This window comes from Barbus barbus (assembly GCF_936440315.1).
Source record: "Barbus barbus genome assembly, chromosome: 29".
Classification (NCBI taxonomy): domain Eukaryota; kingdom Metazoa; phylum Chordata; class Actinopteri; order Cypriniformes; family Cyprinidae; genus Barbus; species Barbus barbus.
Window position 1 is genome coordinate 9,951,780 of NC_136757.1, and position 27,993 is coordinate 9,979,772.

Sequence of the window (27,993 nt, forward strand, 5' to 3'; positions counted from 1 at the left end):
AGTTTTAAGTCTGTTTTGAATGTTCTTGCATACTGTGAATCTGTTTTGCACAGATGCTAGACATTTGTAATGAATAATCATCTCTCTTTTTTTGTCAAGTTCCAAACACAAAGAGAAAATCATCAAATGATATGAAGTAGCTCTTGTAATTTGTAACGCAGCCAGTGTGCTGGCTAGTGGAGTGCTGCTGCTGACGGGTCCAGCTGAGAGTGAGGTGACTGCAGGAGTTAACTGCTGTCCATCAGTGTGTATAATGAGGCAGAATCACAGATAATGTGCCCACTGATGCACTGCCTTTTAAAGATGGGGCAAATTGATTCTATTTAAGTAGGCTCTGCTTTTGGTATTCACACTTGCTTGCTGTAAACAAAAACACACTCACCTATACGAGTACAAATCTCCCTCGCTCTTTTCTATTATGCACAGCTGACAGCCTCTGAATCCAATGTTCAGCATTCAAATGCTCTCTAGATTGTTCTTAGTGGGGGGTGAATGATTAAAATAACAAAAACTGTTTGAGAAACACAAAGTATTCATCCTGCCAGTTCTTTCACTTCCAAAGTATAGCAAAACATGTCACAAATATTCAACCAGTAAAACTATTAAGCTAACTTTTCCAACTCTGAATACTGAAGACTTTTTAAAAGTTGTAGATAAAACAAAGATTAGTGGAGTATGTTTTACAATTAAATACTATTTTAGTCTTTTAACTTTAACATTTCATGCTTAAGTCACACTTGACTTATGATGCCTGCAGAGGTGCCATGATTTTGTAACTTCATTGATGGACAGCTTTTCAGAAATCATTGTATAATGGATAAATCTTCTGGATGACTGCCACTGAACGCCGCACTGAATTTCTGAATATCTTTGTGGAACACAATCAAGCCCAATTCGGTTTGAAAGAATTGTTCACAGAAATTTGGAAAAACATTTACTGTCTTGTGAGATTCTTTTTAGTTGGAACTTTTCAATGAACCAGTTGGATCAGTTTACAAAACCAGTTTAAATCAAGGAGGTCTATAATATCTGAAGAAAGCTCTTTGCTATCATTCCCATTCATCTTACACAGGACCTCCAGAAGTAAAATGCATGACCTGAGACCTGTTATTTTTGTTCTGGAGATCACAAAAGGGAACAGGCTGCATAGACCATACTTTTACAGCAGTTTTATGTCCTCTTTGAAACTTCAGTTCTCAGTCACAGTATAAGAACAAAACTATCTATACAATTTTTAGGAAGAAGATATTAAGAAAAGTCAAATGGGTTTTAACTACATGATGGTGAGTAAAAGAGGACAGAACTTGATCAATTTTACTCACTGAACGAAAATGTAAGTGAAGATTACAAGGTAAAGACAACAGTTTTGAAATAAAGTCCAAATGTGGTCATTGAAACTCAGCAAAATTACTCTTAAAATACATAAAGTGACCTTAAAAGATATAAGAAAATCTTACATTGATTCATATATATTGTAAATGTTATTCTGAACAAGGTCATAATTCTAGTCCAATAATTCATGGTCTTGTTTGTTCATCTCAGAAGCAGCCAAGCAGGCTAGTTTTCCTGTAATTTAGTCTGTATTCCTTCTCTCTCTCTCAGTAAGTAATATCCAATGGACAGTACGGTCGACTCTTAATATCACCCATCTTTAATGATGAGTTTAGATTACTCATAAAGATTCATGCATTTCTACCCTTTTCATAACTATGGTAGGACTACCTATTTCAGTCTAGTACAAATGCTGCTTTTGAGGATGAAAAATGGATTCTGTTTATGTCAGCCATTTACTGTATGAATACTCAAATGATGTCTAATTCACACTAAAGCTTTAAAATAGTATAATTCATGATACTTAAGTGAACAAAAAAAAATATATCGGGTAAAATACCAGTGGAGTTGCCTCAGCAGACACAGGTGACACAGATAAAGAAGACAGATTATAGTGCAATGTTTATACAGAAACAACTTAGAGCAAACCACCAGATCTAGAGCAGGGAACTGATGCAAACAAGCATTTTCAAGAAATTCAAACGGCTCATTTAAATAGTTTTCTTGCAAAAGTCAGGAACTTCCTTCAGTCAGCCATAAGAATAAAAACAGCATGCGTATGAAGCATGGGGAATAAGAGTTGCTGCTTTCATCTTGTAGCTGAAATTGGAAAATGTTGCTGATACACACGCAAATCAAAGCAACTTAGCAACTTACATGCAATCCTCCAGTTACCTGCAAACAGAACAAGTGTATAACAGATAGAGCTATGCAAGATTTAGCTATTGATTGTGATGAGGGAAATAAATTCTTGCAAAGTGTGCTGTGTTTCAACAATGCCTTGGGAAAAAATAATCGCCATCTCCAAGACCTCAGTACTGGAGAGATATATAGCATAAACAGATGCTACCTATAGGATGCTACGTCCCTCGATAGAAACGATTGTATTAGACTGCAAGAGACTCGAATACAGAGTCAGTACCAGCTGTGACTCTGTGACTGAACTTTTATTACTTCAGTTCAAGTGCAGAAAGGTGCATAATAAGTTGCTTAAAGGGGCTTTGAAATTTGAAAATCTATTGTCCTTTATCAGAGAGGAAGATGCTTGCACAGGTTTCAAGAACTGAATGTTATAGTGGGTAGGGTGACCATACGTGCCATTTTTCCCAGGATTTTTATATTTCCTAAAATATATTGGTTTTGGCTTTGTTTGCGCGTGCAGACCGATCGGTGTATAGACATCAAAGTACCATACAGACGGTTCCTTATGCTTTAAAAATGCTCTCGACGTACTTTGATGTCAAACACTGATCGGTCTGAGCTGCGCCGCTTTAAGTCGAACACACTTAATATGTATGGGTTTTTGCCTCGCTTCTGACCGTAGATCCCACCTTCTCACACACCATGACTGGTCCATAATGTACAATTCATCTTATTGGTTAAACTACTTTTCTATCATTACCTTCAGGAAATAGGAAAACAAAGCCAAAACAAATCCTGGCAAGCACGTGTCTGGGAAAAATGGCACGTATGGTCACCCTAATAGTGGGAATCCGAATGACCAATATAGTGTCCTTGGTGACCTAAGAAAGTTGGATTTCCATGTCTGACTCTACACCATAAGGGTCACAGGCCATTTTTTTCTTACTGATAGATTCTAAAACACACTCTTATGAGGCCAAAAAGCATTTTTTCCCCCTCCCACTGAAGACAAAAAAGTACTATTTAAAAGTAGACATGTATTCCTATAAAAGTAATTCTGACATCCATATCCATATTCCGTTTAATCTACAATTCAAAAGTTTGGTGTTTTTAAATATATTTTTAGTCTCTTATGCTCACCAAGGCTGTGTTTATTTGAAAGATGTAGTAAAAACAGTAATATTGTGAAATATTACATTTAAAAAATAACTGTTTCTATTTTCATATACTTTAAAATGCATTCCTGCGATGGCAAAGCTGAATTTTCTGGATCATTAATTCAGTTTCATATGATCCTTCAAAAATTATTCTAATATGTTGGTTTGCAAGAAACATTTCTTATTATTATCAATATTGAAAACAGCTGTTTAATATTTTTTTTAAATCGTTTAACTGATTTTTTTTCAGGATTATTTGATGAATAGAAAGTTCAAAAGAACAGTATTAATTTGAAATACAATTTTTTTTTGTAACATTACACATTTTTTTCCTGTTACGTGTGATGAATTTAATGCATTCTTGCTGATCACGTTGAGAGAAAAAACAACAACAAACAAACGAAAAAACTGATCTTAAAACAGCAGTATAAAGGCCTAATGGGTGAGGTTAACATTTGATCACGTTATAGTAAACTAACCACAACTAACTGAAGGATGTGCAGAGAGTTCCTCAGGGGCAGGGGCTCAAATGTAAAATAGGGGCAATATAAATAATAATAATATAGGTCAAAAGTTTTTTATATTTTTGCAAGAAGTCACTTATGGTCATCAAGCCTGCATTTATTTGATCAAATATTTAATATACTTTAAAATACATTTTATGCCATTATGATTTATTATAAATGTTGGCAACCTGTGATACTTTTTTCAGGATTCTTTGATTAATAAAAAAAATAAAATAAAAAAAGCACAGCATGTATTCAAAATATAACTTTTGTAACAATATACGTAGAAAAGCCTGAGGTCAGTATTTATTTTTTAATGATATTAGTTTGCTAAATATTTGCTAAATTGATAGAAACAGTGATGGTAAAGATTGATATTGTTAGAAAACATCTCTATTTTGAATAAATGCTGTTCTTTTCATTTTTTAGCTATCAATGAACCCCCAAAAAGTATCACGGGTTTCTAAATAATTAAATAAATAAATATATTTTTAAAGCAGCACAGCTGTTTCCAATATTGATAATAAATCAGTATATTAGAATGATTTCTGAAGGATCATGCACTGAAGACTGGAGTAATGATGCTGAAAATTCAGCTTTGCATCAATAAATTATATTTTAAAGTATATTAAAATAGATAAACATTCATTCAAATTGTAATATTTCACAATATTAAAGTTTTTTCTGTATTTTTGATCAAATAAATGCAGGCTTGATGAGCATAAGACACTTTCATAATGCTGCATATTTATAAAAAATGGTAACATGATAAAGTCCTTTCACGACACCATTTCGCAGGCCTACACTTTCCATAATAGGCCTGTAGGTGGCACTTGGCACTATGATAGTTTCATGAAATAGTAAACAGTGCATCATACATAAATATAAGTGAATTGAAAACTGATTACTATTATTGCGCAAGATCATGATTGGTTGGTGTATTATACATGATAAACAAGCATTGATTATGTAATATTCTAAAATATATAATATATGGATTTTTAATTAAATCGACACACTAGCTTTTATTAGGCTATTTTTGAAAAAAGATAAAATAAACAGCAATTTTCCGACTTTTGAGCGATGAGTTACCATTTTGTACATATTGTCATGTTAATTATAATTCAAATGCATTTTGTTTTATTGACTACAATATCATTGCTATTTGTCTGAGAGGGGCACTTTTGAATAATTTTGAAAAAGGGCAGGGGCTTCAGCCCCCAAACCCCCACCCTTCTGCACGTGCCCAAAGCTAACACACATTGACAGCCATAATGATTCTATGCAGCAATCACCTTAGAGCTATTTAGCACAATGGCAAAAATAGCAACATAAAAGCATCATTTCTAAACCCGTATGACTCATAGATTCAAAGCTTTACAGTTGCAGGCTTCAACTAATTATGTACAGTAGTTGGTGCATTGCACTCTGCAACAGTAGTAGATTATATTCTTTCATTTTTTAAAAGCTAATGCTTCAACCCGAGTTGAATTTCTGGCAAAATTATTTTAAAAGTGGATACCTTTTGAATCAAAACAAGTAATACACAATGACACCTCCACTGAACTAAAAGGATTATGCATGAGAAGAGAAATAAAATCATTTCAACAAAATTGCTTTTTGTATCCTTATCCAACCGGTGAGTGTGTGTGGGTCAGTTTTTGCCTACATTGTGGATCCAAAGTCAATATAAAGTCCTCATTATGATAGAAAAACAAATGTGTGTGTAGATTTGGAGTTACTGAAGATTAGCCCTCTTCCAGCTAGAATAAGATTGTTTACACTGGGACGGGCTGATTGCTTATTTTGGAGTTAGGCGGTGGATGTTTCACAGGCCCGACTTAATACAGTATCTGTGGGGCGCTTTCCACACAGCCTAAAGTTATAATTATTATAACCAGATTTGGATGCATTTGTTCTTTTTTTTTTTAACTGCTGAGAAAATATCAAATAAATAACCAGAAAAAGATACAGTGAAAAAGGTAGAAAAGAAAAAAAAAAAACATCCAGACATAATGGCCATACAGTAATTCATCATACAATCTTAGTGAATGCCTGCTAAAGCAATATGCAATATGTAATTTTAGAAAACATGCTCAATTTGAATCTAATTAGAAAATAAGTGTAAAGTAGATTAAGCAGCAACATATATGCAACTCAAAATAACAAAATCTAAATATTTTCTATGGTTTGCTACATGAATACAATTTATGGCAATTCAAGCAGACTTCAATAAGTCTGTGTCAAATTTTTATCCAGCAGAAGATATATACGAACCTCCTTCTTTCTTCACACTCTTGTAAAAAAAAAAAAACATGAAAAGAGACGTCATGATGTCATGGCTCAATTGACGAGATGGTCCTCACTGCAGAACACAAGATCCATGGGGTGTGGTTGGATCTAGATCCAACTCCTCCCACCTTACATTTACCTAAACCTACCAATCTCCACCCCCTGATCCCTAAACCCACCCATCCCCACCCCTAAACCTACCAATCTCCACCCCCTAGATGTGGATCCAACCCCGCCCCCTGGATCTTTGTTCTGCAGTGAGGGGCTACTGCAAATGGCCCAGGGCCGTTGAGAATTGACCTATCGGTAAGCCCCGCCCCCCTTAGTTACTGTTGCTCCCTCGGACAAGTTGCTCACTGTCTTACAATGACAGCTGCAGTGTGAAAACCTTTTCCCACAATGTTTTTTGCGCAATTTTGGACACAGAAGGCCACCAAATTGGAATTCAATATTCCATGGAGGGTTTTATAAAATATTTAAAAATAAATACGGTGGGTAACTCGAAGAGAGGGTTTACAGATCTCAATGCAAGCGGGAGAAGTCTCATATTATGGTCGGTCATCACGATTACGGATGACAACATGCAGGATCAACACTGTTCATATATCGCAGGATACGATTAAATTAATGTACATTTAACCAGTTTGTTATGGAGAGGCACTGAAATGTAGACCCTCGTTTGTGTTTTTTTTACCTACACTGTACAAGACGCGAGAACGGTCCACTATTTAGGTTTGTACGTTAGCATGGACTAGTTTTAGTCAGAGATACCTTGCTAAAGCACACATTAACGTTCTGCTTGAGCAGATGAAAATTGTAACAATGAGTGTATGACAACCAGAAAATTAAAGTTTTAGTCTTCATTTGTATTGGGGTTGAATACCTAGGGACATTTTGCTCTGTTTTGTTTGGATTCAGGAAATGTAATAAATTATATTGCCCATCCTCTCAGGAGACCTGGAATCAGTGTTACAAGGACCCCAGGCACATCATTTTTCCACTTTTGAAGCATAAACCCCATAAACCCGATGTGAGCTTCCCATCCTCCAATGTTTCTCTATGGCGCTGAAACCTAAAGATGTCCAAGTTCCACTCCCTGTGCAACTGATACTCGACTGCCATTGGCTAGTCTGCGTTTGAGGGGAGGGGCTTACAGATAAGTCAATTGAGACTTTCATACTCAGCAGCTCATGAAAACATTTAATGGATCATTAATACTCAGAATTAGTTCATTTGTTTCTTTCAAGTTCCTTTAATGATCTTCTGTAGACTATTTAATACTGATTTAATTTAAAGCTGTACATCAATAATTCATCAGATGATAATGTTATGCTTGAGGAAATGAAAGCATGATTTTGTCGGTCATACAGCCCTTTCAACATGAATATTGCATAACTACACAACCACAAATTATTTTATTCATGAATAATTTTTCCAATGATGACAGTATAGTAACCACACACTCATAAAACAGATCTCGTTCTGTCAGCTCATCTTAGTAAAGTGGTTGCTAATCACAAAGCACATCTTTGGACAAACCAAACAAAAATTCATCCACATGACTACAGCATGACTACAACCCTGAAAAAACCATCTCTGATTTGCCCTTTCACTATTTCCCACAAGTTTAGCCAAGGAGTCAGCAAATAACCCCAGCTGACATTCATACACTCGCTGATTTTCTTCAACTCTTATCTCTGCTAGTGCCTCTTAGCTGGTGTGCACATGCAAGGTTGACAAATTGGCTTGACCCCTTGTCAGGTTGGGTCTCATATGGTTTATAAATGTTCTCACCCAATGTGATTACAATCGGACGAGCTTGCAGTCATTAAGCTAATGGAGGCGCATTCAAATTGATGGCATCCTCATTTGCATTGTGTGTTAATTACCCAAATCACTTAGCCGCATCTGCAAATCCTAATTAGTACCCGCAGATCCAGTGCGGCTGGATGTTTTCACCTGAAAATGAAGAAGTCTTTCTCTCTGCAGTGGTAAACAAAAAGCATAGTTAAATTAAGTAAAGGAACCATGAAGTGACAATTCATCTCAGGCACACCAGCCAGAATTAATCACAACCATTTCAAAAGCCAAATAATTATGCCAAGGAAAATATGCTACCAAATATGGAGATCCAAGAGGAGCGAAGACTGATAACTGGGCAGAATATGATTAGTTCGAATTAAAATAACAGGATAAAAAAAACAAAGCAAATGGCTTTAATACATCTGTGAAGCTGCAAAGCAAATAGTTTTTTAAATTTGCTGATAAAATGGTGCAATGTCAATAGTGAAGCTTTCTGTGCCATTCGTTACAGAAACCTTCACTACACTCTTAAAAATAAAGGTTCTTTATGTTTCCACGAAGAACATCCACAGAACATCCATTGCACAAAAGGTTCTTTAGATTATTAAAACATTTGTAACGCTAAGATTTTTTTTTTAAAGAAATATACACTATAACAATATCAAAATCTCACAATATGATAACATTGTGATACAAATCCACAATACAATATTTATTGCGATATTAAAAAAAAAAAAAAAAAGACAAATGAAGAATTGGAAAAAACTGTAAATGTTATATATTTATAGTTAAATTCTTCTATCTAATGCACTTTGAGAGTTCAAAATTAAGAACCCATGTTTTTAAATAAGAAAACTTAAGTCAGAAAAAAGGGACTCAACCCTCTTTTTATTTGTATATACTGTCTCAGTCTAAATTAAATTCACACTGGTATTTTAGGAAGCCAAAAAAAAAAATTGAATATTATAATAATGATAACAACAATCACAGTAATAGCCATATATTGTAAAACAATTGCACAATATTTCATAGGTATATTATTTCTGCTTTAAACTACAGAAGGGAAATTACAATACTTTTTTTCCTAATTTCTACACAAGATATATTTTGAATTTGGACTGCATTTAAACCACTAGTTCAGGGGTAGGCAACGTCGGTCCTGGAGTGCCGATGTCCAGCAGCGTTTAGCTCCAACCTTGAAAAAAACCTCACCTGCCTGTAGCCCTAGTAATTCTGAACACCTTCATTAGCTTGTTCAGGTGTGTTTGATTAGGGTTGGAGCTAAATGTGCAGAACAGCGGCATTCCAGGACCAACGTTGACTACCCCTGCGCTAGGTGTCAGCAATTCATACTGCACTTTTAAGTTTTCATTTTGATGGAAATGGAAGTAGAGCTTATTTTGAAGGAAAACTCCAGCTTCAGTGAAAATAGGCTTACAAAACGCGTCTCACTACAAATTTGAAATTCTATAATGATCTGCCGCAAAAAAAAAGAAAAAAAGGCTGGTGGCCATTGTTGGTGGCCACTGCATTCCCAAATGCATGGTAAACTCACAGCACATGCAATAAATGAGTTCACTGCATTTACTGTGAACAGAACGGAAAACACCGGATCACGAGCTGATCGCCTGAATGTGCGCTTGATGAAGGGATTAAGCCATATTGTGCTTTCGGGTTTTAGTTCATTTGACAGATACTATGCCAAAGCATAATGGCCCAAAACACAACTTTAAAGAACTTTTATGTTAGAATAAGAGGTTTAAATATATTTTAAAAACTACACTTTTTACCCGGAAGACCTTCCCGGAAGATCATATCATCATGGGATAATATCGAGACAGTTTTGCTATAGCGATATCACGATTTTGATAATATTCTTACATCCCTACCCACTGAAGGATGAGCAAATTGGTCCTCCTGTGAAAAATTCCTCTTGAAACCTTTATTTTTAAGAGTGTCTTGTAACACAGCCATAAAGTCCCCTGGTAAAGGTCTCATGTGGATAGTTATCTACTAACGCAGCATAGATGCTTGCGGTTGTAGATCTTGCATCTGAAGATCTCTTACCTGAGAGTGAACATCTCCACAGGTGAGTACGGCGAAGCTGCAACATATGCTGACACGGTATCCCTTTGCCGAACCGGCGCAGATGGTACCAACACTGCAAAATTCCCATCCAAACGCTGCTCTGATAATTCCGGTGCAGATGGATTCTGGAATAATCTTACACTCCCGATGCGCCTCATGGGTGTAGAGGTTGGCGACCCAAACAATCCCTCCTGATCCGAGTGAGCGGAGCTCTTAACCCCTAACTCCTCAGAAAGACAACCTCCTACTTCTGCAGCCCGAAGGCTGTAGTACAGCTCAACAGGCGTTCCTTCTGACATTTCCGGACCCCTCTGGCGTCCGGGGACAACACTAGGAGGTGCAAACCACCCAGGAAGAGGCTCAAGCTCAGCGACGCAAACGCCCATGTCCCCTCGCAATCTGCAGCTCCCACGGACCTCCTGGGTTTCGTGGAAGGCAAACATCTGTACACAAGGGAGTTTGTCCACGGTGCTGTAGTCGTCCCAGTCCCTCCCGACGATGTAGAACAAGACCTGAACCTTGGGTTTGTTCAGGTAAATCCTTTCGTTGAGAACAAAGGTTTGTACTTTCCAGTTGAATGTGAAGAGGGTTGAAGAAGCCACAAAGGAGCCAGGCATCTGGAGGAGGTCCAAAGGGATAGGCTCTTCCACTGCAAAGGTTCCATACGTGGCATTGATGATGGGAGGTCTCCGGGCCTGGTGGATGAAGAACAGCTCCGTTCTGGAGAGGAAGCTAGAGTTGCGCATGAAGTCCTGGGTGGCCTCCTTAAGAAAGAAGGAGGACTCTGTGTTGAGGAGCTGGTAGTTCACGGGTAGGTATGTAGGGGAGGCATAGCGCTGAAGATTCTCCAGGATACGACAGTCTGTAACTGACACAGAAAAGAAAAAAGATGTCAGAACAAACTGGAATAGTAACATGTGGGTCTCTACACTCAGGAAAAAAAAAGTGCAAAAGCTGTCAAAACAGCTGCATATTAAAGGTACATATTAGTACCTAAATGTTACATATTTTGGAATGGTGTCACCAAGGTTATTATCTCTGGGCTTTTAATTGAGCTTTGATTTTTATTTAACTTTTAAGTTCAAATTATTATTTTGGCTTTTTTGGTTAGTTTTATTGTTCAATTAATTTTAGTTTTCTTTTTCTTTTAGTTCATCAGTATCATTAATTTTTTAATTTTATTTCAGTCACACGTGAGTAAAGACTCAAGTTTCAAAATGTCGTTTTTTTTTTTTTTTTGCAATTTCCTATGTTATTTTATTTCATTCATTTTTTTATTTTGTTCCGTTTCAGTTTTAATAACCTTGGGTAACGGCCCACTGACATTTGTGTAGGTGTGTATTATAAGAAGAAAGGTACACATAAGCACCGATATTACAATTCCAACTGATACCAAGAAGCTGATAATTATTTTCAATGGTATGGATGATAACTGACAGCTGATATTAAAATGATGTACTTTGATGATGATGTATGTATCTAAATGAATTAAAAATAAATATAACAAGCTAAAAACGAATGCAACAGATGGATCAAAACATTACAAAGTAAATGATGAAATATTCATTTTTACATCTGCTAAAGATTCTATTTAACAGTGCAATTAAATGATCAGTGTTTTAAAGATTATTTTAAGTTGATCTCAAGTTAAGCTCTAAAGTGAGTGTTAGATGATGGAAACACTTTGTGAAAATTGTGAAATAATGAAAAATTGACACTTAAGACTGGTTTTGTGGTCCAGGGTCACATATAACTCTGCAATACATTAAAAAAATCTTATTTGTATTTTTACTGCAGAAAGCACACCCACATTAACCTGGTCTGTTAAAGAAGCACTTATGATTTCCACTGTCACATTTTAATGCTGATGTGAAACATACTGAAATGTAATCTTGACAAACATTACAGAGATTTCATTCTTTCTCCATTCAAGTATAGGGAAGATGCACTTGTATGACTATTATCTGCATAAAAAATAGCTGTCCAGAGGCATTACCAAGATAACAGACGAGTGAACTGACTTGCCTTAAAGGGACTCTGGACTCCAAAGAACATTTTTGGTTATTCACCTGCTATAAAGCTACAAAATTTGCACAGAAACATTATGTTCTGTTTTAATTGTTAAATGTTTCTATATCCTTCCAAACCATAAAAATGGAAATCAGGTTTACAGTATGTGAGAGTGGGAGACGTAATATGTGAGAGTTATTTTGATGCAAAATGACACTGAAAGTACAAGTGAATATGAATATTGTAATAACCATCTAACTTTAGCTGACAGACATCTGATTATTGTTTTAGAGAACTGAACTAAAGTTCAAACTTTTTACTTCTTTTCTCTAAAATCTATTGCATCACAAAAGCAGTGCCAAAGTTATTTCCAGAGCAGGCACTGCTTGTATCCTATGTGATATCTCTCTCGCTGTTTCTGGTAGACAGCACTGGCAGTGGCATGCTATCATAACCTCAATAGCAAAGCCTCCAGCAGAAACATCGATTTCACCTCAGACAGAAAGTAATATGGAGACTGATGAGACACTCTGATATGAAGAAGTGGACATAAACCAAAATAGACACAGATAGGCACTCTAAATTTTTGTCTGTGAGAGTGAACGTATAACCCATTATACATAGCACCGTGTCACTGTTCTGGGATATATTTTTAGCCAAAACAAAGTCTTCACAAACCAAACATGAATCTAATCCATAATTTGTTTTACAAATTACCAATTTAAACACTTTATTTACTGGAAAACTACAATGATGGTTACAAAATGTAAAAATTATTTTAAATAAAATTTTGTTTACTGCTGCCTTTAACAGACAATAATAGTGCTATGCTTCTTTGAGGTGAAAAAAGTATGGCTGCATGATTTGGGGAAAAGAATCTATGCAATTTTTCTGAAACAAATTGCTATTGAGATTTAAAATTTTACTGCATACTGAATTACTTTGAGACACTGAAAACACTGGATCATGAGCTGCTCACGTGTAAACGAACACAGTGCATTCAACCCAATCTTCGTATTGCTTTAAAATATGTAAATATAGTCCTTCTCAATTCAAATGCAGCCTCATAATATCATCTTAGAACAATTTGTCCACCCAGTATTTTAAAATCATAGCTTAATCAATCGTTAGTCTTTGACCTTTAAACTAAAGAGCATTCTGTGCTCTGATTAGGCTATTTTCCTCTCTTTCTGCGCTCTGTTTTGACCAAGGATGCAGCAATGAATGACCTGCTTGTGAATCAGAAGGAATAAATTACTCATTTAGGAGGACTGGCTATGCACACACATGCACTGCCAAACACAAACACGGCTGAAAAAAAAAAAAAAAGGCTTTGAAGGGGACACCTTGTCATTGCAAAACAATCTAAGTGATTCGTCGAAGCAATTGAGAGGAAATACAGAGAAAATAGTTTTTTTTCAGGCTCCATTTTCACTGTTTACAAGATTTATTGGCCTGTCTTGGCAAAAGAAATAGGATTTCCATAGCAAATTTAAGCTGTATCCCCATGCACATGCTTCAGATGCGATAACTTACATACAGCACGCAATGCACGCTTTGGTCAGTAATCAACACATGCTGACAGATGTCGCAGTCAAGTCCAGATGTTTCTGGCTGTTATTTTAGTGCTAATAGCTAGTTTACATACAGCAGACAATATGCAAACGCCACAAGGCAGAATTTCACACTGCAATTTGTGGAAGGAGAAAAACCCAGACAGCCTGCAGTGTGAAATACAGCGCAATGTCTTTGGCAAAAAACCATTACAGATTTTAATTTATGACTTACAAGCTCGGTTGACTTTGTTTAATTTCTAGAGTGGCCAATTCAAAGAAGTTGTGAATGTTTGCTACAAAAAAAGAGAGAAATTGTTAGCGAAAGTAATGAATGAGCCCAGGCTTAAATGAAATTACGAACATGACCAGCAACCCGGAAAAGGGAAACCATTAATCAGAATCTCTTTAATGTGTTGTGTGGCAGTAATTTCAGTCCGTGCGTAATACAAAGTGATACACTTATTTGAAAAAGAAAATGAAATATGGGAGTTGAATGCCTCTAAACGTCTGCAAATTCCTGCCAGTTATTTAATTTAAGTCAATTTCATTTCATTCAGTTCAGCAAGAATGAAATATACAATTTCTGGGTGTACTTTTTATGATAGCAGGCATTTGAACAAGGGACAAAGGAACGCTGTTTGTACTTTGGCAGCTCTATTATGAAGCACAACACAATAAACCATTACTAAATTCTCACTGAACAAAAATGAAACTGGCTTCAATTTAAAACACAGAGCAAAAGAAAAAAAAAAAACCTCTGCATAGTCTCCACCTGTCAATCATCATCACTGCCTGCTTTTCTGTTCCTTTTGCCTCTTTCTCTTCGACCACACTGCTGTCACGCTGATGGATCAACATGAGCCACCGGTCGACCCTTGTAGGCAGGCTCCAGACATGGGGAAGGTCTTCTTCTGACTGCCCAAGCAGGACAAGGTATTAGGGAGGCCTGACAGGGGGGCTGCCCAGAGGAAAGCAGCCCGGCTCGGAGAGGGCTTTCAGAGTCACTGCCCCCTAGTCTGGCTGTGGACGAGAGCGGCCCTAATGATATGTAAGGCTACAGGAGGCAGTGTGAACCTGTCCGTGCCCTGTCAAAGAGTGTGGTGAGAGGGCAAGATTGGAGAGCGAGTCACGCAGGTGTGAGAATGAGAGGGAAAGGGCAAGGTTGGGAGAGAGACTCAAGGCCAGTAAACAGATAAAAGGAAGATGGAGGGATAAAGGGTGGCGAGAGAGAGAGAGAAAAAAAAAAATTGGTGTGGTTGTCAGGTGTTTACTGAAGTGGAGCAGGTCTGTCTCCATGAGGGGCTCTTCTGTTGAATCGGCTGCTTAGTTTTGGAGGACTATCTAATCCCAAGATGCTTTGCTCTCACTCTAGATTTTGCCTAGGGTTGGGAACCGACAAGAATAATTAAGAATCACTGCCATTAAAAAATACAAATGGTTGGGGGCATCTGCAGCTCTTTTTGGTGAATCAAAATCATACAGGGAAACCAGTGTAGCCTGATTCCTGAACAAATGACTCTTATGAACTGATTCATTTTAGTTGATCAAAATTCATATGGTGTGACCTGTAGACACACAGCATGACCTATGTAGTCTGATCCCCAATCAAAGAACTTATAAATTGGTTCTGTTAATAAGTCAAAAGTCAAAACATATAAATTGAGTTTTGTAATCAAATTGCGAAATGAATGAATCAATATATCATTTACAAATCAGTATTTAGGTATTCTATAAATATAAATAATTGAATAAAATAAATTAATGAAATATGTTACTATATATATATATATATATATATATATATATATATATATATATATATATATTAGTGTTTCCATTTTGGTAAACACTACTGTTCAAATATTTGAGGTAAGGTAAGAAATAAGTCTCTTATGCTCACCATGGCAATATATATTTAATCAAAAATACATTAAAACAACAATATTTAGAAATATTATTACAATTTAAAATAAGTGTTTTTTAATTTAAATGTATTTCATTTTAAATTTATTCCTAATTTTCAACCACATTATTCCAGTCTTCAGTGTCACATGATCCTTCAGAAATTATTCTGAGATGCTGATTTGGTGCTCAAGAAACATTTCTTATCCTCAGTGTCTAAAACAGTTGAGCTGTTTAATATTTTTGTGGAAACTGTAATACTTTTTTTTCCCCTAAGGATTCTTTGATGAATAGAAAGTTCAAAAGAACAGCAAAAAAAGCCTTTACTGTCAACTTTACTTTCGATCAATTTAATGCATCCCTGTTGAATAAAAGTATTCAAGTTAAAATCTCACTGACCCCGAACCTGTGAATATAATTCAATATTTAATTTAATAAGGACTAATTAATTTACTGCATTCATACCACCTCTGTGTTCATTAAAAGAATCATCAAACAAATATTTTGAAGGAATTTAGTCTATTTCTGATATGTTAATTTTTTTTGCTGAAATCTGAAATGATTCACTCATTTGGCAAAAGACAGCTGAAAGCAGTTAATGAAATAAGCATTGCCATTTTTCTTTTCAAAAAGAAATGGCTTTTCCCCGTACACCACCCTGGCAGTCATCTCAAAGCCAAACCCTCTCTTAAATAAGAGCAATAGGCTTATGCTGTTTTCCCCCAAGTCCCAATGTATTATTCTTGCCATACATTATATCAGTCGTAATTAATAAGGGCTATTGACTTTGTGCTGGCCTGTCAAAAATAATTCATTGAGCTTTTGCTTTCACAAGCATCATTTAGGGAATGATATATGTGGGCTCGTCTTAAAACAGCCAGAAAGGCAGTTAAATGTATGCTAGGAGCTGTGAGGAGAGTGAATACATAATACAACATTATGCCTGTTTAAGGTTCCCATAGACATGAATGATATTGAAAAATGAGTATGTTCATCTACAGAGACTGCACAGAACTAATGATTTACAAAGCTGGGCACTTTTAGAGGTCTATTTATAAAGCCCTTAAGAATACTGCAAGGTGAAAAGCTGAGACTCCAAACCTATTCCTAAGTCCCTTTTTTCTCCAACTCGACAGTTTCTAGGAAATCTAGTGGCATCACTAAGCTTATTTGTGTTACCTAGAGGCACCCCGTTCTAACACTAATCATATTTCAGCCTCTCGCACCGGACATTTGGTTAAAAGAATTGCCGTGGCGTTTTCTGAAACAGCTGCTTGGAAGTCTATATTAAGGAGCTTTGTGCATTGAACACCATCTAGAGTGGCCTGTTATTTGCGTTCAAGGCACCGAGCAGCTGAAGTGCAATGGAGAGCGCTCTCGTTGGGGCTGCTCCGTGCCTCCCTACATAACTTGCTTCCCTTTAAGAGCTTCCACCCACAGATGCCTTCTTTTTTGGCTCGGTAATGGCCTTTCATAGACAGGATGTGTGCCGATAATGAGGACTAATATGGGTGTGGAGCAAATCTGTGTCATCAATGTTCATCACTGATGTCTTTAAGCTTTAAAGAGCTATCGACTGTGGAGTAAACACCACAGGATGAGTCCTCGTTTCATTCTCTGCGACTTCGTCCTTTAAACTTTAGAACTTGACCCTGGTGTATGTGATGCTGAAAATCACATACATACAAAATCATCTGGGTAATTAAAACAGGTTATAATACTCAACCAGCAGCTTACAGATGCCTGGCTGCTCATAGAAGCCACCTAATTACACTAAACTCAGGGCAAATTAAGAAACATGAACACACACAAAGGAAAAATAACATACTGCAGAAGGACTGTAATTAGGATTGTGGAAATGAGTAATGTGCTCATTAATCTACAAAACAAGATGTGGCAACTTGCCTTTGGTAAGTCTCTGAATACGGCAGTTACAGGTTTGGTCACACATCAGTTTAGTCAATTTACTTGTTGCGGTTCAACTTTCTGTAGAGCATGGAAGAATGGGATTTTTGATATCCAAAATCATTAGGCACAGTCACATTAGCAAAAAGCCCTTCTTTGAAATTGCAGATTGCACAGATTTCTGTTGAAATAACTGGATTTCATCCATGAAATTTTGCAAAGCAACAGACTGCACTTCTAGTCTTTAGGTTTGGAAAAGGAGCTATTTATTGAGTTACAGTTTGTCTCAATTGCTTTGGCTCAATTCTTCAATGAGAGATTTGTTTGTTTGTTTTTCAAAATATGTACCTCTGTGCACTTTCTGTGCGACACCGTTTTACGTACCTTACTGCACGTTTCGCCGCAGTTTCAAAGAGAAATGTCCACTGAGTGGCGCTAAAACACGAACCCTGAACCCTGGCACGTTTTTATTATGTTGATATAGGTACGTATTGCTGTGTTTTTATTATGTTGCTACAGGTACGTACTGCGGCGGTTCAGAATTCAAATATCCGGGGTCTTTCCCTAAAAGTTAATGCTCTATCGTGTTGGAAATATGTCCTACACCAAACCCAACCCTAAACCTACCCGATAGTGTTAACAAATGCAAAATTGGTATAAAAACGTATTTGTTGATGCAACCATGCCATTTCAACTTCCTTTTGTGCAGATTTGACGATCCGTAGTTACATGGGATTCAAACCAGAGCTCCTCGCCTTCTAAGTACGGCTCTGTACTCCGTGAGCTACCGAACAAACTTTCCATCTATGAAAACCCAAAATCTACGAGGCTGGATATGCGCGATGCTAACATTCAAAAGCATCAGTTTTCAAATCTCCCAGCATATTAATATTGTTTTGAAATATTCTTAAATTAATTGTGCGAAAAATACGCTTTATTATTCAAAACACTGTAAATGTGTGTGAAAAGGAGTAAAAGGTGTCGGAGTTTTACTGCCTCTAGTGTTTGTTTCTTTAGGAAACAGAAACTGCAGTAATATGTATTTATTGGTACATATTTCATGTCTCGCTAAAAAGTGCACCGAGGTACGTAAATGCCATGAGACTAGGTCGATAAGTTTAGATGTCTGAATGATTAATTTCTTATTCATATCAGATTTGAATTTCTATTGATCTAAGCAAATTGCATGTGTTTGAACAGTACATACAATTCATCACATGCAAAATCCTCCACTTACAGTAATTATCAGACTGTCAACTGTGAGGCATGTGTGTACATTTCATAAATATCTGAGATGGAATGGTTGTAATGTTTGCTAAGTTGGCAATTGTCTAAAATTTGCACACTAACTAAATGCACATGGCTTGATGATCAAAACTGATGAGTTGAGCCTCAGTGAAACTGTCAAACTCTTCACAACTTCTAAACGTCCTTTTATCATGTGAGCCACCGAATGCAAAATGATCCATTCATTTATCAAAATCTATCAGACACGTGTATATTCCAGAAATATTCCAGAAATTCAATCAGACAATGGTTGTAATGTCTGCTAAGTTGGCAAATGGTTCACCGTTAGGGCTGCAAATTGGGTGGAAAATATTTCCAGAATTTTTGGAAAATTTTGTGATTTATTTTTTAGAAACCTTTAGAAAGTTTCACAAATTCACTGGAAAAAATTTAATTTCTGCCCCTATGCATCCCTACTTGCATCCCCTGCCCATCCATTGTACTGAAATGGGGATTACAATCTTGCCAATCAATCAAGTTTGGAAGCATATACAGGTCCTTCTCAAAAAATTAGCATATTGTGATAAAGTTCATTATTTTCTGTAATGTACTGATAAACATTAGACTTTCATATATTTTAGATTCATTACAACACAACTGAAGTAGTTCAAGCCTTTTATTGTTTTAATATTGATGATTTTGGCATACAGCTCATGAAAACCCAAAATTCCTATCTCAAAAAATTTTCCAAAAATTCTGGAAATATTTTCCACCCAATTTGCAGCCCTAACGGTGAACCATTTGCCAACTTACTCCTTTTTTGAGAAGGACCTGTATATATATATATATATATATATAGAGAGAGAGAGAGAGAGAGAGTTTGCCCAGTACAATCACTACCATTTTTTTAATGAGGACGAACATCACAACCCTTAACAGCAGCAGCTGCAGCAGTGCTATATAAATACTAGGGCCGGGACTCGATTAAAAAAAATAATCGAATTAATTAGAGGCTTTGTAATTAATTAATCTAAATTAATCGCATTTTAATCGCATATAAATATTTGACCTGAGAACAGTGAGAAGTAAGTTTTTTCATATGGATTTTTAAATTTCCCATCCACAGGGCCAACCAAAGCGGTCTCATCAGCTTCTTTGTCCATGTTCACTGTGGTTTGTTTTTGTCTGAACGCTAGTTGGTGCTCCAGTATAATCGGTCCGCCGAAACTCATCCAGTGAGAAACGTTCCGCGGTGCAAAATAAGTGCGATTAAAATGCGTTAAAAAAATTTTACGCGTTATTTTTCTGTAATTAATTAATCTAAATTAACGCGTTAAAGTCCCGGCCCTAATAAATACACATTTATATTTATATTTGCATAGTACATTTGTGTTACGTGTAAACTGTGAACATTCACAGTTGCTTGCAATAGGAAGGTTTGTAAGAATGTGTGGTGTTGTTGGTGTAAGGGGAAGACAACAGAGTGTGTAAAAATAAATAAACAATGGTGAAATTTCAATTTACATGTAACACATTTCTATAAAAATAAATGTACTGCATAAATAAAAATTTTAATTTCCTTTTTGTGTACTACTGTTACGGGGCTGACGAGACGTGAGACATGCGGATCCATATGCAAGGCTTTATTATAAAACATGGTCAGAAACAGGCAGGGTCAGACAGTGGCAAACAGGTATGGCAAGGGCAAGACAAAGCAATCCGTGGAGCAAGCGTGGGTCGATGATCAGCGAACAGTATCCAAAGGGGCAAGGCAGAAAGATAATCCAGAGACGAGAGCAATAATCCAAACGGGGCGCAAACAGAGTCCAAACGGCAAGGCGAAGGGTTATTCCAGGAAACACGGGCAGGGTCAGACACGGCAAGATAAACACGGCAAGACTAAGGCTAAGACAATGACTATGGCTCTGTAAAGTTGCTATCGCTAGAAAAGTGATAAACGCTAACAGTACAGGAACACAACAGAAACACGGAATGGCACGGTAAAGCAGCTAGCGCTAAGTGAGCACTAAACGCAGATCAGTACACGGCCCTGAGCAAGAGGAAGTCCCAGGCTTAAATACAGTGATACTGATTGAGAAATGGTGATCAGGTGTGGGGGCGAAATAGTGAACAGCTGTGAATGTCGTCAGTGCAAAGGATTATGGGAAACTGAGTCCAATGTGTTATGAGTGAGTGACATCTGGTGGCGAGTAAACGGAAGAGCATGGTCCAGATTCGTGACATAGCCCCCCCCCAAGGAGTGGCTTCCAGACGCTCTTATATAGTCCAGGAGGGCGGTGGAGCGGAGGCGGAACAGGGGGAGGGACGGAGGGCCAGGTCCATGAGGAAGTGGGAAGACCGGGGACTGAGGCAGAACCGGCAGAGCAGGACACCCAGGCGGAACCGGAGACCAGGACAGAGCAAGAGCCCACCAGGGCGGAGCAGACGGACCAGGATTCCACCAGGGCGGAGTAGATGACCACCAGACCGGAGTAGAAGACCACCACGGCGGAGCAGACGACCACCAGACCCGAGCAGAAGCCCACCAGGGCGGAGTAGACGGACCAGGAGCCCACCAGACCGGAGTAGAAGACCACCACAGCGGAGCAGACGACCACCAGACCCGAGCAGAAGACCACCATGGCGGGGCAGAGGACCACCAGACCTGAGCAGAAGACCCTCGCCAGGAAGCAGACTGGGCAGGAAACCATGGCAGAGTCTGAGATCTGGGGGAAACAGAGACAGACAACACAGGGAGAGCAGAGACAGACAATACAGGAGAGTCTTCATGGTCACAGGAGCCGTGACCGAGCAGGTCGAGAGTTCATGGACGGTCTCTATGGCTGTGGCAGGACAGGGCGAGAGCTCACGGACGGCCTCTTTAGCCGTGACAGGACAGGGCGAGAGCTCACAGACGGCCTCTTTAGCCGTGACAGGACAGGGTGAGAGCTCACAGACGGCCTCTTTAGCCGTGACAGGACAGGGCGTGAGCTCACAGACGGCCTCTTTAGCCGTGACAGGACAGGGCGCGAGCTCACAGACGGCCTCTTTGGCCGTGACAGGACAGACAGTGAGTTCAGGGACGGCCTCCATGGCCGTGACAGGGTAGACAGTGAGTTCAGGAACGGCCTCCATGGCCGTGACAGGGCAGACAGTGAGTTCAGGAACGGCCTCCATGGCCGTGACAGGGCAGACAGTGAGTTCAGGAACGGCCTCCATGGCCGTGACGGGGCAGACAGTGAGTTCAAGAACGGCCTCCGTGGCCGTGACAGGGCAGACCGTAAGTTCAGGAACGGCCTCCATGGCCGTGACAGGGCAGACCATGAGGTCAGGAACGGCCTCCGTGGCCGTGACAAGGCAGACCGTGGGTTCAGGAACAGCCTCCGTGGCCGTGGCAGGGTAGACAGTGACGTCAGGAACGGGTGCCACCACTTCGGGAGGTTCTGCAGCGAAAGCCGCCACCTCTGGAGGCACTGGAGCAGACTCGTGGACAGGAGAGGCCTCAGGAGCACAGTGTGCAGCCCACACACTCAAAATGGCAACCGCCATAACGGGAAGCACTGAGGTCAGGGGAACAGTCTCTGTAACAGCCAGGGTTGAGGCCCTGGGAATGCCAGCTACTCGCACTGACATCAGTGGTGGGTCCATCACACTGGATATCAGCACTCGAAGGACTGACCTTGAATCTGTGGTAACAGCCTCTGGTAGTTCGGCGGAGGCGTGAAGAGACTCTGGCTGAGGAGCTGAGGCGTGACGTGACTCTGGCTGGAGCACTGAGACGTGGTGTGACTCTGGCTGGAGCACTGAGACGTGGTGTGACTCTGGCTTGGCAGGCATGACGTGACGTGAGCAGACTCTGGCTTGGCAGGCATGACGTGAGCAGACTCTGGCTTGACGTGAGCAGACTCTGGCTTGACGTGAGCAGACTCTGGCTTGACGTGAGCAGACTCTGGCTTGACGTGAGCAGACTCTGGCTTGACGGCGGAGACGTGAAGGGGTGCTGTTGCTGCCGCCATTTTGTGAGTGAGTGCGGTGTCGCGTTCCTCCGCGACACCCACAGTGAACGGAGAGCCCACACACAGTAAAGCATAGTCCATAAATTGACTGAGAGATGAACGGGGACCCTCGCGGATTAACCTTGACCGGAGCGGCTGATTAATGCCCTCACAAAAAAAGTCAATAAGTGCATAGTCCGGCAGATCAGAAAAATAGGCGAGGTCTAAGTACTCCTGAATATAATTCTCGAGCGGTCGCGAGCCCTGCTCGAGGGTTAATAACAGTCGTGCACAATCCATACCTGGCCAATGTCCTTTTGAAAAGCCGCTGGATCCTTGTGTGGCCGAGTATTCTGTTACGGGGCTGACGAGACGTGAGACATGCGGATCCATATGCAAGGCTTTATTATAAAACATGGTCAGAAACAGGCAGGGTCAGACAGTGGCAAACAGGTATGGCAAGGGCAAGACAAAGCAATCCGTGGAGCAAGCGTGGGTCGATGATCAGCGAACAGTATCCAAAGGGGCAAGGCAGAGAGATAATCCAGAGACGAGAGCAATAATCCAAACGGGGCGCAAACAGAGTCCAAACGGCAAGGCGAAGGGTTATTCCAGGAAACACGGGCAGGGTCAGACACGGCAAGATAAACACGGCAAGACTAAGGCTAAGACAATGACTATGGCTCTGTAAAGTTGCTATCGCTAGAAAAGTGATAAACGCTAACAGTACAGGAACACAACAGAAACACGGAATGGCACGGTAAAGCAGCTAGCGCTAAGTGAGCACTAAACGCAGATCAGTACACGGCCCTGAGCAAGAGGAAGTCCCAGGCTTAAATACAGTGATACTGATTGAGAAATGGTGATCAGGTGTGGGCGAAATAGTGAACAGCTGTGAATGTCGTCCAATGTGAGTCCAATGTGTTATGAGTGAGTGACATCTGGTGGCGAGTAAACGGAAGAGCATGGTCCAGATTCGTGACAACTACATTGTTGACTTTTCCCTCAATATATATGTTACCTACTGTTGAAATATGTATCTAAAATGCTCAGTGTGATACACAGACAAAACTGACATTCTTGTATAGCATAGAAAGCAGTCTATCAACACAAAAAGTAGAAGAAATTGCATATAACACAAAAATAAATTAAATGAAATGTGCATATAATAAATATTTCCATTGTGTAAAAACATCTGAACAATTTGACCAGTGTGGCTCACACGATGACAAAAACACTTTTTATTTTGGTGGCATTGGTCAAGTCACTGACACAATAATTAGGTTTTAAAGCATGAATTAAATGTTTTGGTTGAGTTACTACATTTTGCAGACATGCAACAGCGTTCTGATGTTCCAGCAAACAGCTGTGACAATTGCACTTACAGTTTAGAGAATGTTAAGACTGATTTGAAAAATGTGTCAAAGCAATTGAGGAAAACTGAATTAATTTTAGTAATGGTGCTAAGTAATTTGTTTTGCCAATTTGAGTGTATTTGCAAATGCAAAAGGTTTTCTGCCAATAAATTATTGTCAAGTAGCTACAGATTTCTTGTTTAGTGAATCTAAATCAATTGAATAAATTTATCAACAGATAGATAGATAGATAGATAGATAGATAGATAGATAGATAGATAGATAGATAGATAGATAGATAGATAGATAGATAGATAGATAGATAGATAGATAGATAGATAGATAGATAGAAAATGAGGCCACTTTTGGCAACCGTGTGCATAGTTGTCCTTGGATTAGTAATATATGTTTTTTAAGTTATTAATTTACTATGTTTTCTCAATCAGTCATCGCTGTTACTTTCGGCCTCTCTATCGCTTGTAGCCGCCCCCAGTGTGCTGCTTTTAGGAAGCTTCATTTGAGTGAGATCTTAAGGACAAGACAAGCACAGATCAGATGGCCCATCAGTATTCCAAGCGCCTCTCCTGGACTTCACTAAAAACCTGGACAGGCTTCCTAATGAATCTCTTCCTGCTTCAGCGTGCCCTTTATGGTGCTGTGACATCATAAATCAGCAGCAACACTGAAGCTTCTCATCAGGTGGGGGGAGTTTCAGTCCCTGTCTGGCAAATGGCTTCCGTTTATCAAGCGTCGTCCCTTATGACTACTGATGTCAAATCATCAGGGAGGTGAGAGCAGAATGACTTGGGGATTTTTGAAAAACTGTATTATACTCCCATGTATTTACACCCTGTGATTAAGAGGATGTCCTTGTCTGGGCCTTCAAGAAGCAATGAAAATAAACAAATCAGAATGAAATAAAAGCATCCTGGGAAACATTACGAGTTACGGTAATTGAAAGCGAGAGTAATGGAAGAGTAATCACAGCCGTCATAATCATAAAACAGCCCATCATAATAAACCGTACAAGGTTCAGCATTCAACATTTGACCCAATAAAATTCCACTTGCAGCATCCCAATGTATTACCATCCAATCAAGACTCTCTGAAAACTTTTTAAAGGAGCTTCACTGGAACTTACTTGGACTGAAATGTCTTCATATATTACTTGAAATAGCATTAAATGCGAGGACATTGAGAAAAAGCTTAAAAGTCAAGATAAAGTAAAAACGGCACAAAGGGTTTACAGTGCCCAGTCTCCTATTCTGTCAGGCACCAACCAAATCTACCCTAATAATGTTTGACCTTGTCAAATACAGATGGAAGCGAAGAAGCTTTTATCTTTTTGTGGGATAAAAATAGCACTTCTTTTAAATTGTGTGGTAGAAGTAGGGTAGAATATAGCAGGTTATATACTGGGGACTTATATAAAATAGAATTATTATTTTAGTGTAAAATTTTGAACATTTAGTGATTAGTAATAATAACAAATGTGTAATTGCAGTTTTAAATATTTAATTGTTGCTAATTCATCATTACAGCATATGATGAATGTTTAGTGAATAAAGGATATTTAACATTCATTAATACAACTTTTTTTTCATTTCAAAATTCTATCTGCATAAAAATTTGTAGTGAATTATGTCATCTTTTATTATTTGAGTCATCCAATGAGCATCTTGAGCTTCAAGGCAAGCCAAAAAATAAAGAGTTAAAATGATTAATGTCACAAATTTACTGAAATTATTAGTGAGAGTGTTTGATTTTGAATGCCAGATACGGTCTCAGATTTTGGACCCCATTATTTCCCTTCTTTCCTATGCATTTATTGTGCAAGATACTCTGAGACTAAACGTTTATGTGTGGGGCGAGAGAATGAGAGAGAAAGAGAGTCTCTTGTCTTTGATGCCCTATAGTGTGAGCTAGATGGCAGCTCTGGGTGATGGAGGGGCAGAGATTGGATGTGGCAGCAGTGCTTTACTGAACTAAACCCCTGGGTCCTTCTTTACAGATACTCACATAGTTCAAACACCTGCACACAAACGCATGTTTGTTTGTTTTTTTTCTGCTGAGATGCACTAATAATGTTAGTCAAGGTTTCTAGCACTAAAAACAGTCATAGTTAAGCTTTTCACAAACATTTTTCACCCTCTCTCAGACTTAAAAAGGCTGTTTGTGCTGCTCTTACTCCTTCAAGACTTCTATATGTAAATGACCTCTATTGTGATTGGCTAATCTCTGTGTACCAACACAGTTCACATCCATTATTCATCACTATCATTCATCAGAGCGGACATATGTTAATGTGCTCACGGTTCTGATGTAGATACCATGATAATCTTGTGTAGCCAGACCGCTGAGTAAGTGACACCAAATATGTTTCATAATGTAAAATCATGGTGCTATCATACTCAAGGTCATGGGGTTTGATTCCCAGAAAATGCTTACACTGATGAAATGTATACTGTAATTGCAATGTAAGGTGCTTTGGAAAATAATATGTATGGCTAATTAATAAATGTAATTGGTCAATGTATTCTGGCCAAGAACCGCCTTCACTTCAGGAAATTATCTGAAATAGAGGATATCACAATAATAAATCGCCTCGTAAAATGCAAATAAAGTAAAATAATAAAATAAAAATAAAAAAACTTAAAGGTTATCTCTAAAAACATATTTTAAAAAATACAGTAACAGTTTCAAATTCTGTCAGGCACCACCCAAATTTACCTCATAACAGGGCTGCACAATCATGACAAAAATCATAATTGACGATTATTCCCTTGAAATTGTAATTGTGATTATTATGATTATCACAATTTACACTAAACGATAGGTCCCACTTTATATTAGGTGGCCTTAACTACTATGTACCTTCATTGAAATTAATCATTTGATACAATGCACTTATTGTGTACATACGTACTTTTATATTTAAAAATACCTATATGCAATTACATCTGTAATTAATTTATGTAATTACATTTATAATTACACTGTTGACCCATCCCTTACACCTTAACCCACCCTTAAACCTACCCATACCACCAAACCTGTCACTAACCTTACCCGTATCACACCTCAATAGCAGCAAAAGGGTTTTGAAATATAGTATGACCACAATAAGTATATTTTACTTCTTTTTTGATGTAAGTACATAGATGTTAAGGCCACCTAATATAAAGTGTGACCAAATTATGTTTGAATAGTTTCACTGTTTGAAGCAACTGCATGTCATATTTTATATGAAAATAAACAAACTGAAAAAACTCTTCCCATTTTTTTTTTCTTTCTTTTATTTCTGTAGCATTAAGCTTTAGTTGTCAACTACACTGGTTTGGTTTCGTTAAGTAAAAAAATCTTTAAGTAAAAAAATAAAAATAAATAAAAAATATGCATGGTATTAAAATGTTATAATAAAACTAAAATTAAAACAATGGAAAAACTCTTAAAAACCTACATTAAGCCCTCAGAATAATACAAGTGTTTTTTTTGTTTTTTTTAAATGCGCCTTTGAACAATTACATAATTGTAGCTTCCATATATAACAATTAGAAAGCTGCCACTTTTCAGTTGTGTGGCAGTAGAGTAATGTATCATACAGTCAAGGGACTCCTGAATGACCTGGTTTTGCACCTTGGTTTTCATCACTGTCCATGTGGCTTTGCATTGAGAATGTCTACACTGTACATCAAACTGTTTCGTTCCAAAGGAAAAGGAGACTGCTGTTTTCCATGCAACCTCTCACTATCAATCACACACCTACATCACATCACAAAATGTGTCTGTCTTAGATATCAGTGACAGCGTACATCTTCCACATTTCTCAGACAGCACTCTTGGACCTGGAAGTGAAGTTTATGAACAAGCGTGTTATTAAACTAGTGGCAGAACTCCAACCCAGCTGGAGACACATGGCATGATGCCTGCAAAAAAAGAATGAAGAAGAAAAAGGAAGAGACAACAGCAGTTGTTATAATTACCTCTGAGAACTGCTGTAAGTG

At 38.3% G+C, this 27,993-nt stretch overlaps 1 protein-coding gene across 1 annotated transcript in view; it reads right to left on the reverse strand.

Moving 5' to 3' along the window:
• Window positions 1-27,993, reverse strand: part of LOC306849457 (transmembrane protein 132C) — a gene marked incomplete at both ends in the record, with an annotated part of 217,821 nt that overhangs the window by 154,881 nt on the left and 34,947 nt on the right. Inside the window, one exon of the mRNA XM_079384494.1 lies at window positions 10,019-10,907. Within this exon, the coding sequence (XP_079240620.1) occupies window positions 10,019-10,907 (889 nt within the window). The remainder of the gene's footprint in view (window positions 1-10,018; window positions 10,908-27,993) is intronic.